At 46.5% G+C, this 20,000-nt stretch overlaps 1 protein-coding gene across 1 annotated transcript in view; it reads left to right on the plus strand.

The window, feature by feature from the left end:
* The window catches only part of ccnd2a (cyclin D2, a), a 43,318-nt gene that overhangs the window by 14,048 nt on the left and 9,270 nt on the right, over positions 1–20,000 (plus strand). Inside the window, exon 3 of the mRNA XM_080436851.1 lies at positions 14,241–14,389. Coding sequence (XP_080292977.1) covers positions 14,241–14,389 — 149 coding nt within the window. The remainder of the gene's footprint in view (positions 1–14,240; positions 14,390–20,000) is intronic.

The raw sequence follows: 20,000 nt of genomic DNA on the forward strand, positions 1-20,000 counted from the left end.
CAGTGGTTCTCAAAAATATTTGGCCACGGACCCCCATCTCAAAATATTTTGTACCAGGGACCCCCAGAAGTTGTAAGAGAGTTAAAAATGTTTTTTTGTTGTAAAAAATAATAATATATATATATATATATATATAGATTTAAACAAATGTTCACGATTTTGAAAAAAAATAGCAGCTCATAGCACGGCACTCGGTGCCGCTCTATGAGCTTGTAGATCTGTTTTTTTTTTATATAGCCAAAGAAATCTAAAAATGACACAGATGCGTTCCCGGTCTGAATGGGTTAACGCCTCTTCTCATCGCGTCTTGTCTCATCATCCCGGAGCTGTTTTGGAATGCGGTCGCATTTTTTAAAAAGGTCGTATCAGACGGGCCTTTTTTTTTCCTTCTCTCCGCAAGAGCATCCAGTAACAACTTCAAACGGCTTTGGTTTGGCTGGGGGGGGGGGGGCATTCCCATGTCACACACACACACAGGACGGAGGAGAGGAGGAATGGACTTGGGGGCTTGGGGTGGGTTGGGGTGGGGGTGGGGGGGGGCTTGGGGTGGGGTGGGCCATTGTGTCGGCTGCTCTCGAGGTGAATTGTTCCCCTCTGAGATCAAACATCCAGGCAGGTCGTGGGAGGGAGGGAGAGAGAGAGAGAGAGAGAGAGAGAGAGAGAGAGAGAGAGAGAGAGAGAGAGAGAGAAAGGCCATACATACATACATACAGTACACACATACATACACACGCACGCACGCACGCACGCACGCACACACACACACACACACACACACACACACACACATACATACATACACGCGCGCACACACACACACACGCACACACGCACACACACACGGACACGCACACATACATACACACATACATACAGTATGGAGAGGAAGAGGAGAGTTAACAGCCAGAGGACTGCATTGTTTTCTCAATACCAAACGCTGAACCATGTCTTGTTTTCGTGTCTCCTAGCCCTCCCCTCCATTCCTCCCTCTCTCCTATTCCTCCCCTCCATTCCTCCCTCTCTCCCTCCTCCCCTCCATTCCTCCCTCTCTCCCTCCTTCCTCCCCTCCATTCCTCCCTCTCTCTCTCTCTCCTCTCCACCCAGTAACAGCTGGAGGGCACGGTGACTTTCCCATGAGGAGAGAGTCTCTGTGAGGCAGGTTTCTCCGGCTTGTCTCTCTCTCTCTCCCCCCCTCCTCCTCCTCTCATCCTTACAAACTAAACTGAAACTGACCCCACACCAGAAATTACCCCTTATCCTCCCCCCCAGTGGTTCTCAAAGTGGGGTCCGCGGACCCCCACGGGGTGGTCCTCGAGGAGGTTCCAGGTGTAGCTCCACTCATCTGAGGGGAAAGTAACAGGTATCTAAAACGCTGTTCGCTTTAAAACATATACATATTCAAAGATTTGCACAGTTTCCATGAAAAAAAAAACAAAAAAATAGCAGATCTACAAGCTCATGCGATGAGCTTGTAGCTATGAGCTTGTAGATCTGCTATTTTTTTAGCCCGCCCGGCTCCCCTCCCCCGAACACAGGCCAATAGGCTCTATGCACAGCAGCCATATTGGAGAGAAATTGGGCCTCTTCTTACTTCCTTCTCACAGGTGTTACCAATGATACTAATGAAGGTTCTGTTCCATTCTGGTCAAACAGAGTCAGGGTGCTGATATTGTGCATGTTGGCTCACTGGAAACACTCTGCTACACCAGTGGGTCTCAAAGTGTGGTCCAGGGACCCTCATGGTTCCTTGAGGGGGTTCCAAATGGCCCCTTGGGGGTGTGTAACGGGTCCATTTGGTTTCATTTGTACACTCTCAGAGTTATGGGGGTCCTTGAAATTAAAAAGTTTGAGAACCACTGTGCTACACTAAATGGAACAGAGCCTTCATTAGTATCATTGGTAACACCTGTTAAGGAAGTAGGGAAGGGGCCCAATTTCTTTCCAATATGGCTGCTGTGACCACACTTTGTAGAACCACTGCAATAGACGTAATTGTCCAGGCCAGAAGAAGGCCTGATGGGTCCTTGTTTCGTACCGTCTGAGACGAGACGTCATCGTAGCAAAAATAACTTTCCGTTGTGCAAAACAAGCAACACTGCCGTGCAAATCACTCTAACCCTACGAGGGGGGGGGGGGGGTCCTCGAGGTGGTTCCAAGGGGGTCCCCACGGCAAAATGAGTTAACATAGCATCAAAATAATCAGTGTAACCACTTCAACCCCCATATACATTGCCCGTTTGAAAATAGCCCCGTGAGCTTGTAAATCTGCTATTTTCGAGAAAGTTTGAAAAAAGAAATGTGGAATATTTTTTTAAGACGTTTCTGGATGCAGCAAATAGCAGATCTACAAGCTTTACAACGCGTCACGCACGCGGTTTGCAGCGATCGGTGCCCCCAGTGGACAGATCGGTGTGTGTGGAACGACAGCGTCTTTTTCCCCCGCATTTTCACACCTCCTAATTGGCGCCAGTGGACCGATTAGCGTGAGTAACGATAGTTGTCTTTTTTTCCACGTCTTCTCACCTCCTAAATTGGAGCCAGTGGACAGATTAACTTGAGGAACGACGGTCGTCTGTTCTCCTAATTCATACCAGCGGACATGAGAATGACAGTTGTCTTATTCCCCGAGCAAACGTTGTGAAAGAACTCTGCGTTTGCACTTTGGCCTTAATTGCTTCAATGAGGCGGTGGAAATGGATTTACGACGTTTCGACGGGAGGAGAACTCGGTTCTCTTGACATTTCGTTGCTCTGGATTAGCGACAGCCCGTTTGTCTGTGATGCCGCTCTGTCTGAGAGAGAGAGAGAGAGAGGGGGAGAGTCAACAATTTGTTGCATCTGAAGATCTCTGGGAATTCAAAACCCCATTTGTGGAACTTTCCCGGTCGTAAATCTGCAATCTGCAAAGTTATCAGATGAGAATCCTTCCTTAACACCTTCAGACCGGGAACGCATCTGTGTAACCAACAGTTGTGCAAATATTTGAATATATATATATATATACTATATATATATTTCTTTTTAAAGGAAACATTTGTAACTCAAATCTTTGCTTCTGGTGAACAACATATTTTCAGATGGAGGTCCGCGGCCAAATGCATATAATTTTGGGGTGTCCTTGACATGAAAAAAGTTTGAGAACCGCTGATATAGAAACATACGTTTTTCAAAAAACTGTTAGGATTTTAGGAAGACATTTGTAGAAGGAAAGATTTTAGTTTAAAAGAAATCGCTTTAAAAATATTATATATATTCAAAGATTTGCACAAATCTTCGACGATTTTTCAAAAAAATAGCAGATCTACAAACTCATAGCGTGGCACTCGGTGCCACGCTATGAGCTTGTAGATCTGCTATTTTTGAATAGCCCAAAGAAGTCTTAAAATTACACAGATGCGTTCCCAGGTCTTAATGGTTTAAGGCTCCTCTCAGCTGCAGAAACCCCGGAGCTGAGAGAAGGTACAAGCAGCGGAAACATCAGGAGAGAACAGCCGATCTCTCTGCAGGAAAACGATATTCCGTCGAGAATACTTTAGGGCGGATTCAGACTATGGTCCCGGGTGCGCACCCCGGACCACTTGGCAGATGTTGTGATAGTGTGAACGTTGCGTATCGTTCCTCGGAACGGATCACCGTACCGTACCCGGGACCGCCTGGGGAGGTAGTCTCGGATCCGGATCATGCGTACGCCACAATTTCCCCTTGGGGATTAAATAAAGTATTTCTCTCAGAGTACGGAACGCTGCAATGTGAATCCATCCGTACCAACATACCAACAGAAGGAAGTGGACTGCTAATCATATATCATTATATATTTTTATAACGACACATTATTTTAGCTGGGTTATATCTTCACATAGTTCTACTTGAATGTTGAATGCCGCTAGTGTTTGAGTAGCGCGAGCCGTGAAAAAACATAAACAAAAAACACATGTGTAGCGAACACTGCTGCTAGGATAAATATACCAAGGATTAGTCTGTGACGTCACTGCTAAAATACCACGGATGCGTCAGTGACGTCACTATCATATGATAACAGAGACGACGTTACATTGCGAGGTTTCAAAGACCATCAGCACATACTGCTTTGGTTGTGTATTGTTGTTCTGTTGTTAATAGAACTCAAGACAACGTCAGGAACACAGTCAAACTTTATTATTCACTCTAAACCGTAGAGTTAGCTCTAAACTCTGACAAGTGACTCTTCTTCTGACTGTGAATGACATTCTCTATCTCCCAAAGCCCCGTAGTACTCGGGAACGGTTCGAATCAATCGGACCCAGTCTGAATCCACCCTTAATCGTATGACGGTGTCGGTTGGAGAATCTATAGCCGACAACGCAGCGAAGGCGCGGTGTGAGCGTATAGATTCGCACCCAGTGTAAATCGAAGCCTCGCGAGCAAAGCCTTTCTGTTCCCGAGAGAACAAGAAAGAAAGAAAGAAAGAGTGGAGGAGACGTTTGCAGTGGAGGATAAAAAGTCCTTTGGGCTCTAAGGGCTCCTCTCTGTTGATAGAACAGTTCCGTCTGAGGAGGGAGCCATTTATGTCAGGTGGGGGGGTATTAATTAACTCATTAAGACCTGAGATAGGATTCTACAAAATGTCTTCTAAATCCTTACAGTTTTTGGAGAAAAAAAAACTATTCACCTGTTTCCTAGGCTGTGTGTTTTCCACTTCCTGTCGATTTGATCCAATGAAATCCAATGAAACTGGTCAGATGACCAATGATATCCAATGAAATCGACAGGAAGTGGAAAACACACAGCCTAGGAAACATAAAAAACCTATATATATAGATGTTGTTTCAGTGGTTCTCAAACGTTTTCATGTCAAGGACCCCAAAATGTATTTGGCCACGGACGGACCCCCATCTCAAAATGTTTTGTTCCAGGGACCCCCACCAGAAGCAAAGATTTGAAGAAATGTACGCTTTAAAAAATATATCTTGAAAGATTTGCACACATTTTCACGATTTTTCAAAAAAGCTCATAGCGCGGCATCGAGTGCTTGTAGATCTGCTATTTTTGAGTAGCCAAATAAATCTAAAATGACACGGACGCGTTCCCGATCTTAATGGGTTAATTGATAACATAGTCGGGGGGGGGGGTTCAGGACTATGCAAATGTGAGCTGGGGGGAATTTCGGCTATAATACAGGCCCCGGGAGAAAGGAGACAAAAGGGGGGCCAGCCCCCAAAAAACGTCCCCCCCACACCCACACCCCACACCCACCCACACACACATACACACACACACACACACACACACACCGACACACCCACACCCACACACCCACACCTACACACACACACACACACACACACACACACACACACACACACACACACGCACACGCACACGCACACGCACACACACACATTTCATATGCAGAGTCCATGCGAGGGTCAGCGCGGCGGGGGACCCCGCGATAGGAAACGACGAGGCCGGATAATAGCCCCCCCCAAGAAAACAAGCTCATTAAGAGAGATTATCAGCCTCCATTGCCTGCTTCCTCCTCCATTCTTTATTCAATGCATGGTAAAGTGGGGGGATGCATTGGGGTGGTGTTTGGGGAGGGGGTGTGGCACCTGTCTTGCTGTTGGGTTATTGAGCAGGGGAATTCATTTTGGGGTTTCCAGGAGAGGGCTATTTTATTTTGCTATTTTTGAAAGCTTGTATCTGATGCCCCCGTTATTATTATCAGTGATGGGAAAAGTACTCACATTTTTCTCACACTCACAAGTAAAAGTATCAATACTGCAATGTAGAAATACTCTATTACAAGTAAAAGTCCAGAATTCAAAAAGTACATTTCAAGTTTTCAAACGTATGAAAATCTTTTGGAAATAGCAGATCTACAAGCTCACAATGCATTGTGAACTTGTAGATCGGCTATTTTCAAATGGCCGAAATGTATATAGGGTTGAAGTGGTTAATGTATGTTTTTGTAATAATAATCAATCTACAAAGTAACTAGAAACTAAAGTTTTTCAAATGATGGTAGCTGAGTAAAAGTATAATATGTGGATCCGAGATGTAGTGGAGTAGAAGTAAAAGTATTTGTAATTGGAAATACTCAAGTAAAGTACAAATACCTCAAAATTTTTCTTAAGTACGATACCTAAGAACATGTACTTAGTTACTTTCCACCACTGATTATTATTTCGTTTAAAGTGGTCACTTTTTTTCCAACCTCCAGTGTTGTATGAAATGACACCTCTGTTATTGAGCTCTGGTCTTTCCCGCCATGTTGTCAGTGGGGGGGCTGTTAATGACATGCTAAGTTTAGAGCGGTGACAATGACACGCTGGACTCGGGCCAGAGGAATCTGCCCTGACAGAGTCCATTGTATAGGGCGAAGTAGCTGATGGTGTCACTTTGCCAAAAAGCACCGATTTCAGTCGGCGAGCAACACCGCCATTACCACATACACACACACACACACACACACACACACACACACACACACACACACACACAATAGCACATACATTTGGCCGCGTGTGCACGTGCCGTGTATGTGTGCACCAAAAATAGCAGATTTTGCATCGTGATGCATTGTGAGCTTGTAGATCGGCTATTTTCACTATTCAATTTCTCTTTTGGTTCTCGAGCTGAGAAAGTTTGGGGGAAACAACTGGTCCAGAGGTAGATGGAATGTTGGCCTCCCTGTGGTACAGATGAACTGATTCATCTTGGATGTGGTCAATAGAGAGAGGGATGATCTCCGCTTGTTTGTTTCCACTCAGCCTCCCCTCATGTGTGATGACTCAGAACCGTTTTTTACAAATTGTCCGCCTCCTCCGACAAATTATCGCCTCTCTCATCTCCCTCGCTCCGCACGCTCCCGAGGATTTCGAAGGAATCACGTCCGGCGCTCTGTGGTAGGGCTCGGTGGAAAGGAAGCAGGTTTGGCTGTTATTGTGCTCTCAGGAATGCCATTCACAGGGTGAATCATCCAATGGCATGTCCTCCTCACCTCGCTTTTGGTTGTAATCAGCACCACATTAAACGCCAAGGCTGGCCTGAGTCACACCGGGAAGTCCGGAGATGTTGGAGAGATTTATGGAACGCAGACGTTTGCAGTTGTCTTTAAGGAAGCTTCTGGAAATACCAAAAATTGTTGTGTTCTTGTATTCTTACCCCAGAGTCATGTTAACATCGGTGGTTTGAAGTAATGCCTGATTCATTCTTGGTTGGTGTGGCACACACCGCAGAATATAAGCCGTCACTTCCCTTGGGTGAATGGGACATTTATTTCTATGAGCTAAACATATCGGTATAAACAAACAGCCTATAGGTCTAAGCATCTCAAAATTCACCCACTTCATCCGTGTTTGTGATTTTAGCTCCTGTGACGTGTTTGTGAGCTTGTAGATCTGCTATTTTTGGTGCACAACATATACAGCCTAGTAGTGCTCACACTGAGCACTATAACTAACTATAACTATAAAAATATTGTTTGAAAAATCGTTCTAAGTCAAGTGGATGGCAGAGTAAACACTAACTATAAAAAAAGAAATACAATGGTGAACGATATAGTTCTAGTTATCTTTATAGTTATAGCACTCAGTGTGAATGTCGCTTTAAGCAGCCTCTCTCTCTCTCTCTCTCTCTCTCTCTCTCTCTCTATCTCTCTCTCTCGCTGTCTCTCTCTCCCTCTCTGTCTCTCTCTGCCTGTCTATCTATCTGTCTCCTATCTTCTCACTCTCCTTTCCTCTCTTCTCCTCCTCTCCAAGCACAGCTTAACACAGGCGCTTCAGTGACTTTCTCCCTAAGCTGTTCATCCGATCGCATCAGCCGTCAGTCCTGCTTGTTGGTCAGACAACCACAGAGACACAGCGAGACGAAGCCAATGCTCTGAGCCAGCCTCGCCTCACAACGTGAGCTTGTAGATCGGCTATTTTCAAATAGCCTATAGGTATAAAATAAGATTAAAGGATGTTTTATAATGTAATAATTTATATCTACAAAGTAACTAGTAACTAAAGTTTTCAAATAATTGTAGTACAATATTTGCCTCTGAGATGTAGTGGAGTAGAAGTAAAAGTATTGGAAATTGGAAATACTCAAGTAAAGTACAAATACCTCAAAATTGTACGTAAGGTAGGCTACTTGAGTACATGTACTTAGTTACTTTCCACCTCTGAACTTGCATTACTTAGACTGACAACGCATGCTATAGAGACTATTTAGCTATTTAGCATTTTGGAACCTTGGGACGCACGAAAAAAGTTAGAAAATGTGTGGAATGGAATGATTGCTGTTCCTCGAACCCTGTGTGTGTTGAGGTCGGCGCTGTAAACATTATTGCTGCTCCGCCGTGTAGCTCTTTCCAAACCTTGTTTTGACTCCGCTCCATTAGCGGTGAGAACGCCACCGTCATGCCAGCAGCACCCCCCGAAAAAATGATGTTTACCTTCCACTGTTAAATGGTTCAGCAGTACAGCAGCAGCGTACTTCTGGTCGGTGGTGCTAGCTGCAGCTATAGCGCTACCGTGCTGCAGCTATAGCGCTACCGTGCTGCAGCTATAGCGCTACCGTGCTAAAACAAGGTCCACAAGCTTTGCATGGTCGTAACCTTGTATGTCCCAATCCACCGTTCCTTTTTTATTATTATTTTTACATTTTAAAATAATCCCCATGCATGGCTAATAAGCCTTATATGCCTCAATACATTATAATTGCCCTCTTATTTTGCTCAAGGGGTACAACGGCCGTCGCAAGTTGATGATGTCATTTGTCCATGTGTGGTCCAGCCCTATGGAATGTATGGAATGCATGTGATAATACAAATTCGTTTTGATGCTGATATTAACCTTTATAGGAAGTATTAAGTTGTTTAGCACATGCATTCCATACATTCCATAGGGCTGGACCACACATGGACAAATTACATCATCAACTTGCGACAGGCGCTGTCCCCCTTGAGTCAAAGATGAACTGTTTCTAAAATAGATAAAATATTTAAGAAAATATTTAAGGTTTTTAATTGTTTTCATTTTAGATATAGAGGGCAATTATAATGAATTAAGACATATAAGAATAGCAGGGGGGGAAAAGCGAATCTACAAGCTCACAACGCTGTGAGCTTGTAGATCTGCTATTGTATTTTTACTGTTTGCACAACAATCTTGTATGATAAAGAAGGGCATTCATTTACGGGAAGGTTTTCTGCCCTGTTGTATAGGACACAAGACCCTGATTTATAGCACCAGAGAGAGAGAGAGAGAGAGGGAGAGAGAGAGAGAGAGAGAGAGAAGCTTATTTTTTTGGCGTAGTTTTTTTGGCCGTTGTTCAACTTTCCAGCGTTTTTAATTAATGTACCAGATTAATGTGTATACTGTTTGCATCACACGCCACCCAGGGAGGAGAGAGAGAGAGAGAGAGAGCAGGAGGGCCTGCAGGGTGCAGCCTGGGGCCTGAGAGGAGACTGTTAGACCGGCAGGGGCCACGAGGAGGAGAAGGATGCCATTACAGGGGAGGGAGGGAGGAAGAGAGAGAGAGAGAGAGAGAGAGAGAGAGAGAGAGATGGGTGGGTTTGGGGGTGTGGGAGGGGGGGGGGGCACACAGGCAGGCAGGGAGGAGAAAGGCCCATTGAAAGGAGGGTCTGGATGAAGAGGCTGTACAAGGACAAGGCCGGGGCCAAACCCAGCCCGCTTGCTCGCAGGGAGCTTTCCATCACTAACCCTCCATGCACTGTTTATCCTCCAACATGAATATCAATGAGGGGGGGGGGGGGGTCCCCCACTCCGTACGCACGCACCAGCCGCCTGGCCCCCCGAGTGAGTGCGTACCCTCCCCCCTCCCTGCACGCGCAGCGCCCCTTGTTCTCCGACCAACAGACCTGTCTTGTCTGGAGTGTGGAGCATCAGGCTGGCCCGGCCCGCTGTCCGCCACTCAGCCAAGACCCCCCCCCCCCCCCACACACACACCCCCCCATCCCCAAACCCCTACGTCTGTGCCTCCTCTGTTCATGCCGTGTGTGTGTGTGTGTGTGTGTGTGTGTGTGTGTGTGTGTGTGTGTGTGTGTGTGTGTGTGTGTGTGTGTGTGTGTGTGTGTGTGTGCGTGCGTGCGTGCGTGCGTGCGTGCGTGCGTGCGTGCGTGCGTGCGTGCGTGCGTGCGTGCGTGCGTGCGTGCGTGCGTGCGTGCGTGCGTCTGTCTGTCTGTGTCCACTGTGTCTGTGTCAGGGGGCCACGCACATGTTCGTGGCATGGTCTGCGCTTCAAGAAATAGTGACGCCCGATTTATGCTCCGACAGTGTCGCGCATAGAAAATAGGCGATCTGTAAGCTCACGCCGCAGTGCCCTGCGACGTGCCGCGAGCTTACAGATCGTCTATTTTCGGTCGATCAGGCGTAAGTCCATGTATGCCTTTGTCCCTCCCTCCCCCCCTCCCTCGGCAGAAAGCCGCACTTTACACAGCCGTGATGTAATGCCGAGCTCTTTCTTCTTGGCTCGAGGTATAGCCTTTTAATAAATCGCCCCCTCCTGGCGGGAGGCCCAGCTGCTAACACAGGGGTGTATAATAAGTTCATTTATTTGTCAACACTGAAGCCCCTGCGAGATGAGAAAGCGTCTGTCTGCATGGCCGGCTGCTGCTGCAGCGATGTGGGGCTCAGAGCTATCAAAGGGGGAAGACGGGGCGAAAAGGGGACAGAAACCTCCTCCGGTAGTTTGAATATGGCAATATGTTAATGAGCAGGCTAACCCCCCCCCCCCCACACACACACACACGCACACACACACCACACCCGCCCGCTGCTCAAGGCCCATAGGTGGCCCAGGAACAGAGGAATACTTGTGAAGGGAGTGAGGGGTCGATGGAGCGAGAATCTTTTCTTCCGTAAGGACCCTGGACGCCGACTTGAGAGCGATGTGCAGCAGAGCGATGTCACCCCCTCCCTCCCCGCCCCCACCCCCCGCCCCACACCCCTTTTCTTCTGGTCGCCTTGTCGCCGTATCGTGGATTCCTCCTCCTCCCCTGTCTGTCCCTCTCATCTAGCCCTCTTTGTCCAGCCTGTCTGCCTCAATTGGTATCAGCAGAGAGGGGGCACTGTGTCTCTCTCAATGGGAGGGAGACGAGGTGATGACTGGGGACAATGACAGTGCCTTCCCTCTGGCGGGGCCCTGCCACTCTATTAATATGCTAACAGATAGGAGGGCTGCCAAGGGAGGCCACTGTCCTGTCCCACTGTAAAGATGAACCACTGTCCCACTTTATAGATAAAGCACTGCCCCACTGTAAAGATAAACCACTGTCCCACTGTAAAGATAAACCACTGTAAAGATGAACCACTGTCCCACTGTAAAGATAAACCACTGTCCCACTGTAAAGATAAACCACTGTCCCACTGTAAAGATAAACCACTGTCCCACTGTAAAGATGAACCACTGTCCCACTGTAAAGATAAACCACTGCCCCCCACTGTAAAGTTAACCACTGTCCCACTGTAAAGATAAACCACTGTCCCACTGTAAAGATAAACCACTGTCCCACTGTAAAGGTAAACCACTGTCTCACTGTAAAGATAAACCACTGTAAAGATGAACCACTGTCCCACTGTAAAGATAAACCACTGTCCCACTGTAAAGATAAACCACTGTCCCACTATAAAGATAAACCACTGTCCCACTGTAAAGATAAACCACTGTCCCACTGTAAAGTTAAACACCTGTCCCACTGTAAAGATAAACCACTGTCCTACTATAAAGATAAACCACTGTCCCACTGTAAAGATAAACCACTGTCCCACTGTAAAGATAAACCACTGTCGCACTGTAAAGTTAAACCACTGTCCCACTGTAAAGTTAAAGAACTGTCTCACTGTAAAGATAACCACTGTCTCACTGTAAAGATAAACCACTGTCTCACAGTATAGATAAACCACTGCCCCACAGTGACATGTGTGCCATCACTCATTGAGCCATCCAGACAGGCCATGCGGCACCCAGGGAAGAAAGGTATGGCTGAACAAGACATAGAAAGAGAAAAGAGAAAGGACTGTGTGTGTGTGTGTGTGTGTGTGTGTGTGTGTGTGTGTGTGTGTGTGTGTGTGTGTGTGTGTGTGTGTGTGTGTGTGTGTGTGTGTGTGTGTGTGTGCGTGCGTGTGCGTGTGTGTGTGCACGCGTGTGTGTGTGTGTGTCACCCCCCCTTCTCTCTCTCTCCCTCCCTCCCTCCCTCGCTCTGTCTCTCTCTCTCTCTCTCTCTCTCTCTCTCTCTCTCTCTCTCTCTCTCTCTCTCTCTCTCTCTCTCTCTCTCTCTCTCTCTCTGTGTCTCTCTCTCCATGCCAGTCCAGTCAGTGCGTTGCAGCCAGGCTGCTGGCCCGTACACAAGCTGTCTCATTTGCATTATGAATGACAGTGAGGGGGGGGGGGCTAACAAGGTTATTGGTCTTTGAGACGTGCGTCTGTGTGACCACACGTGGAAAAAAGGGACCTACAGCAGTGAGAGTCCTGGCAGAGGCACTGAGACTCTTTATTCTACCCCCCCCCCCCATACCCCCACACCCCCCACACCCCACCCCTTTTCCTAGCGCTGTGGGGCTAGTTTTTTTTTTCTCGTTCTTTTTTTCTTAGTGAGCGCACGATTTACTGGGGAGATGGTAGAGAAGTGGGCGGAGCTGTGTGCGTGTGTTTTTCATCACTATACTTGTGAGGACCAAATGTCCCCCAAAAGTATAGTAGAATAACTTGAAATAGACATTGTGGTCCTCACAAGAATTTTTTTTATAATTTTTGATGGGTTTAGATTCAGGTTGGGGTTAGGTTTAGGATTAGACATTTAGAAGTTTGGTTTTGGGGATTAGAGGAGTTATGCCTGATGTATACTTAGTTGCACGCTGGTGTCGTGCACAAAAAGATTGCTGATCTATAAGTTGTAGATCTGCACATTTTCGGCTTAAAAACGGCAAAAGAAAATGATAAAATGTCATTCATAAAATTGCCATCATAAAATGTTGATGTCCTCTAATACAAACCTGTGTGTGTGTGTGTGTGTGTGTGTGTGTGTGTGTGTGTGTGTGTGTGTGTGTGTGTGTGTGTGTGTGTGTCTGTGTCTGTGTCTGTGTCTGTGTCTGTCTGTGTGTGTGTGTGTGTGTGTGTGTGTGTGTGTGTGTGTGTGTGTGTGTGTGTGTGTGTGTGTGTGTGTGTGTGTGTGTGCACGTGCACGTGCGTGTGTCCAACTCCTTTACAAGCCAAGTGAACCCTCATTATGCGAGGCCCTCTGCTGGTCATAAAGTGAGCTGCGTTCAGACCCAACCGCTATTAGACAGATTGTTTTATTAGCCGACTGCTATAGATTACTAAACCATGCTGTCTTGGAGAGACATTATTATCTCTGTGTTCACATAGCGTTGAAACTCAGAAACCTCAGCGACTGAAATGTTTGAGAACCACTGATATAACGATTTCGTTCATGTTCACGGTAATCTCTCAAGAACAGATTCTGCTCTGCGTTGGAATCTGTCGCGAAGGCTCGTCATAACATGTACGCACTGGGCTACAAGTGGGCGTGCCTTCAGATCAGGAAGCAGGCCGCGCTTTACCCAATCAAATGTAGTGGGCGGATTCACGTGTCCGTCGATCTTTCCCCTCGAAACAAACCCAAACTAATTTAACAATAGCGTCCGCGGAGCAGACAAAACCACGGAAAGATATTCACATTTAACTTACTCTTTCATCATAGAAACAAGTGGGCTTATAACCAAAACGATCCATGTTCTCTGGGAGAAGTGGTGTTAGTGTTCCGTGTAGAAATATTGTTAGTGGAATGAAAACATAGTGGCACCACCGGAAGTGAAGGCTGAAGGCAGACCAAAACCCCGGTTTCCTTTGAGCACGGGAGCTACGTTGTCATTGTCCCAGAGCCAAGATGAGATAGTACAAACAGCAGAGGGCGCTGTTTTTCATTCTCATTTGGCTTTGGGTTCCCAGATTGTGTTCACGGTAATGATCCGTTCAAATTATTCGTTCATGTCTGGAGAAAAACAACTTAACCGCACGCTGTCTGTCCGTCGCGGGAACAGCCGCCCTCCCGTCCTGTGTACGGGGGGAGGGGACGGGGACGGGGACGGAGGGGGCATGAACGAAAGCGTGAACGGAACAGCTTCAGGAAGTGAACGGGTTTGTTCGCGTTCACGGCAATGAACTAGTTCTTATGAACGAATCGATCATGAACGACCCATCATCACTAATCTGGGGCATGAACTCAAGTCCCTCCTCTTCCGCTTTCATTTACAGATTTCAACTTCGCCATGTACCCCCCCTCCATGATCGCCACGGGAAGCGTCGGAGCGGCCATTTGCGGCCTACAGCTGGACTCGGCTGACCAATCACAGTGGGGCGACAGCCTGACCGACCTGCTGGCTAAAATCACGAACACAGAAGTGGTGAGTGACTAGGAGTCCCTCAGGGCTCCATGCCAATGTATTTTCTGTTTTCTGTTCAATGCCCACAGCGATTTGGTGATCGCTACAAGCTCACAACTGTGAGCTAGTAGATCGGCTATTTTCAAACATTTTAGTACTTTTACTTTTCGTACTTTAAGTATATTTTGATGCCAATACTTTTGTACTTTTACTCAAGCAAAATTCTGAACACAGGCCTATTACTTGTAGCAGAGTATTTTTATGTTGTGGTATTGCTACTTTTACTTAAGTAAAATATCTGAGTACTTCTTCCACCACTGCTTTTCTGTTTTCTGTTCAATGCCCCATGTGCAAGTTCACAGCGATTTGATGAAACCCGCTGAGGTGAAAAAACATATTCTATAACAGACAGACAGAGGTTCCCTGTATGATCGTATAGACCCCTTAACAGACAACGTCACACTGATAAGAACCAGTATGCGTGCAACCAGTATGCGCGCAATGAAACCCATTCTGTCAGGTCTCGCTAGGACGCGCCTCACTAGCCAACACACAAGAGGGGGTCGGGGTGTGCTGAAACCAGCGCACCCCGAAACAACAGGTTGGGAATTGATTGAGTGAAACAATCACCTGTGCGTTTCAATGTTAGTAAACAAATAATTGGTCTATAGATAGATGGTTAAGCCATATTTGATGCTCTGTTTTTCTGCAACTGAAATTGACAGTGAAACACGCTGTGTGGTCCTCTAGTTTTATTTTGAGTCAGATATAGGAGTAAATATCGTTCCCTCCAGAGTGTAAACTGTGGGACTATTTCTCTTGGATTTCGGTGCTCGCTTGGCGCTGCTGTGTGAAGCAGCGCAGTGCTGGCAGTAATGTTAGGATTCAAGTCTTAATCCATTCAATCCCGGGAACGCATCGTTGTCGTTTTTAGATTTCTTCGGCTATTCAAAACTAGCAAGCTCAACTTGCTACAAGCTCACAGCGCTGCACCGAGTGCCGCGCTGTGAGCTTGTAGATCTGCTATTTTTTAAAAAACCTGAAAATGTGTGCAAATCTTTGAATATGTATTTCTTTAAAGCGAACATTTGTAACTGAAAAAAAATCTATTTTTTTTTTAAAAACTAGTTGCTATATCAGTGGTGCTCAAACTTTTTTTTAAATGTTTTTGGCCGCCGATCCCCATCAAAAAAATACGATCCCCCCCCAGAAGCAAAGATTCAAGTTAAGAAAGTTGTTTAAAAAAAATACATGTATTCAAAGATTTGCACAAATGTTCAAGATTTTTCAAAAATAGCAGATCTACAAGCTCGTAGCGCTACGAGCTTGTAGATCTGCTATCTTTGAATAGCCAAAGCATACAAATATTGGTTATAGCTAAAAAAAAATCTTTAAATGCCACAGATGTGTTCCCGGGTGGAAGGGGTTAACCGGGCAGGGCTGCATTCTTTGGATGATGTGCTGCTCACTGCTCAGCCAGAGAAGCTCTCATCCCTGTAATTACAACTGATAGACACACGTTTGGAAGCTGTCTGTCATCAGTCAAACACCTCTGTCCTCAGAATGCTCCCTGTTAGAGCTCTATGGTATGAGCTTGTCGTTGTCTCTGGGCAATAGAACAAACTTGTTTTTAACCCATTAAGACCTGGCACTTTTGGATTTGAGCTAAAAAAGCATTATTTTACACTTTGGCTATTCAAAAATTGCAGATATACAAGCTCGTAAGTGCCGCGATACGAGCTTGTAGATCTGCTATTTTTGAAAAATCGTGAACACTTGTGCAAACCTTTTAATATATATATTTTCGAATATTTGTAAGTCAAATCTTTGCTTCTGTGGGTCCCTCGAACAAAATATTTTGAGATGGGGGGTCGGCGGCCAAATACATATCATTTTGGGGGTCCTTGACATGAAAAGGTTTGAGAACCACTGATATAGAAACATACGTTTTTCAGAAAACTGTAAGACATGGTCTAAGAGCTCAAAGGTTCCTCAAAGAACTTTGACAAAAAAAAAGGAAGTTCTCTATAACTATTTGAAGAACATGAAGAATCATTCTCTAGATCAAACGGTTCTTTAGTCGTTGATGGTTCTTTGTGGAACCATATAGCCTTTTAGAGAGCCGTTTGAGAGCCATTATTTGTCTGTGTGCACCTATAAGCCAGTCAGGAATGGTTCCTCGGGGGAGTGAGGGCCCCCTTCGTATAAAGAAGCCTCTTAATCCCAGCCATGGGCTGAGAGAGCGTATATAGCTTGACTCTGTCGCTGACAGGAATGCTGGCCAGGCCCAGGCCGCGGTGTGACGGCTCTCCGGGTACAAAGCGAGCGTCGCAGCGCTGGGGAGAGAGAGAGTTCAGTCCAAACACAGGCAACGGCCTGGGCTGACTCTGACAACGCCTGGCTTCCATCAGCGAGACGTGAACGGACTGGAGCGTGGAGGTGGAGTGGGTTTCATGCAGGGCTGCTGCTGGAGCCATACGACTTCAAATCAATATCACGTTATGTCAAACTTTCGCCTCGATTACGATTAATGAATGATTACGATCTTCTTTTTTTTCTCCCCCTTTTCGCCCCAATTTAGTATTATGCCAATTAATTCCTCCCCACACACATTCGTGTGTGTTCTCACTGCTGTTGTATCCATACTGACTCACCTGCCAGTGAGGAGCCCCCACCGGGAGGACGTAAAGCTTTGCCGAGCGTCTACGCAAACACAATCGACCCCCGTGTTCAGGCGAGGGAAGCCGGGCTGGAACGGGGGATATTTGTCACTGTGCGTAATCCTATACGCGTTGCGTGGCGGCACCTGTCAGCAGGGAGTGTTGAGCGGGAGGAGTAGGACGAAGGCTCTACGTCCTCCCGGTGGGGGCTCCTCACTGGCAGGTGAGTCAGGTAGGATGCAATTGATTCCAATTGATTCCTCCCTACACGCGTTTGTGAGGAATCAATTGACATAACGACGAGACGTCAGTCAGAAAGCTGTTGACGTGTGAACAGGGACACTGAGGTTATAGCGTTGCCAGTCCCTCCGTGACAGTCGGCCCCTCTCTCTCTCTCGCTCTTCTCCTCCTATATGGCCCATAATGCATCGCTTGCTGGAAAGCGCCGCGGCTCCCTCCGGTGCGAGGAGGCGTGTGAAGCCTCGCTCAGCGCGGCGGAGGAAAAACAAATAGCCCCGGCCCCGGCCCGGCCGGGCCCGGGGCAGCACAGGGCCTCAGTGTGTCTGGGCCCGGGGCCGGGGTCTTATAGACGAGAGGGAATTAACCCCCTCGCATTCCTGCAGTCAGACAAGCCGTGGCTCTCAGTTAGAACACGGTAGGGCAAAGCGAGAGGCCACCCTCTCTCTCTCCTGACTGCTACATGTATGTATTCAACTTTAAAGGGACAGTTCACCCCCAAAAAATAATTTTTTCCTGTCGATTTAGTCACCCAATGGAGACTTGAATTCATGGATATGTTTTTGTTTTTGTAGCATTCCTAAGCCAATATTTTGATGACCGGCAGCGGTTCCGGTTTCCTTTGTGTCTCTTACCGGAACCGCCGCCTATACCGGTCCGCTGGTCATCAAATTATTGGCTTAGGAATGTGAGAAAAACTAAAGAATATCCATGAAAGGTTCATTTTTTGGGTGAACTATCCCTTTAAATTAGGGCTCACACTGGACTAATGTGCCTTCTTCCCGTCATGTACCTGAACATAAAGACATCCATGACACTCTTCCTCATGCGTGACAGAAATGGCGAAACCAAATCGTCTGAGGCGCTCCTGACTCTGTTCAGCACCGCTTTTGCCGAAACAAACCGAGCTCTTATTCATGGATGCTTGTTATATGTGTCACCGCAACACTTACCCCACCTTCTTCTTTTTCCACTTTTAAATACGTCAATTCAGCGTCTTACTGCTGGTCACCTCAACCTCAATTATCTGTTTTGTGTGTTTGTGTGTGTGTGTGTGTAGTCGTCAGGGCCGGTGGGGAGCCAGCCAAGTTGTGAAACTAGACGAGCGGCATATATTTGGTTTTGGCCCGGCGATGCTTGGGGGGGCTTGGCAAGAGAGAGAGAGAGAGAGAGAGAGAGAGGAGGCAGGCAAGGCTATACAGCTAGGAGATCTAGGGCTATGTCGTTTAGCCAGCCAGCTAACCCAGGCAAAACTGTGTGAAGTCAAAAGAGGAGGGGGGACTTCTTGCCAACCTCTGCAGCTGCTGTTGGCTGCCAACAGCAGCCTCATGGCCCCTACACTCCCCCTGGCACCCCGCTGGCATGTGTGGTATCCAGAAGCTGTGGTTTTTCCAGTGGAAACGTGATAGGGCCAAAGTCGCCATCCCAGGCCGCCCCCCCCCTTGGAGGATTTGTGTACAAGCCTCACACATACATTACACCTGGTGTGGTGACTTACAGTAAAGGGGTAGTTCACCCCCAAAAATTACTTTTACGTTTTCAAATTCATGGAGATTGTTTTGTTTTTGTCGCGTTCCTGAGCCAATAATCCAATATTTTTGACTAATTGAAGTCTGTAGGAGACCAATCTTAGCAAGAGAAAAAACATATTTAAAACGTTCCATTTGAACCTGGGTCAACAGTATAGGCTCACAGGCCCAACACTGTGAAAGTGTGTTTTTGGAGTTTATATCATTTTTATATAGTTTTGCCTTGGTTCTCCTACTGCTGCGGTGTCATCAAATATTGGATTATCGGCTCAGGAATGCGACAAAAACAAAAGAAATCTCCCGGAATTCAAGACTTTGTGGAGGTGAATCCATTAAGACCGGGAACGCATCATGTGTCATTTTAAGATTTCTTTGACTATTCAAAAATAGCAGATCTACAAGCTCATAGCGTGGCACGCTATGAGCTTGTAGATCTGCTATTTTAAGAAAAATCGTGGAAAATGTGCGCAAATCTTTGAACGTATATATATATATGTTTTAAAGTGACATCTTTTTACTCCGATCTGTGCTTCTGGGGGGTCCTTGGAACAACATATTTTGAGATGGGGGTCCGCGGCCAAATACATATCATTTTCCTTGACATGGAAAAGTTGGAGCACCACTGATATTATAGCAATATATTGTTAGGATTTAGAAAACATTTTTAGATATGTATTTGTCCCTTGGACCCCCATCTCAAAATGTTTTGTTCCAGGGGACCTCCCAGAAGCAAAGATTTGAGTTACAAATGTTCACTTAAAAAAAATATATATATAGCTATATTCAAAGCTTTGCAATAATTTTCACGATTTTTCAAAAAATACAAGCTCATAGCGCATCCTTCCCGGTTCATTCGGGAAAGGCTGTACGACGGAGCACGTCTGGACGCCGGCGGTGCCAAGCGGCGTTAGTTAAAGGAATGGCACCGGAGAGCGGGAATGAGAACGGTTTGTTTCCAGGTCGTTTTTGGGGTTTTTTTGGCAAATGAGGGGAGATTTTGAAGGGGTTTGTGATTCTTGCGAGTGATACAGGACTTCTCTGTTGTGCCGGTAAATATGTGTACTTTTCCAAATACCTTGGGAGTGACGTTGGAATCTTTTGCCTGCTGCGGTAGGGACGTCGAGCCAGCTAAGAATCACAGGCTGTAATAGAGGCTCGAACCTTGTGGCAAACCGTCCGTCCATTTGACACCGAAGCCTGATTTAC

Source organism: Gymnoscopelus braueri (assembly GCF_963280865.1).
Source record: "Gymnoscopelus braueri genome assembly, chromosome: 9".
Lineage (NCBI taxonomy): Eukaryota > Metazoa > Chordata > Actinopteri > Myctophiformes > Myctophidae > Gymnoscopelus > Gymnoscopelus braueri.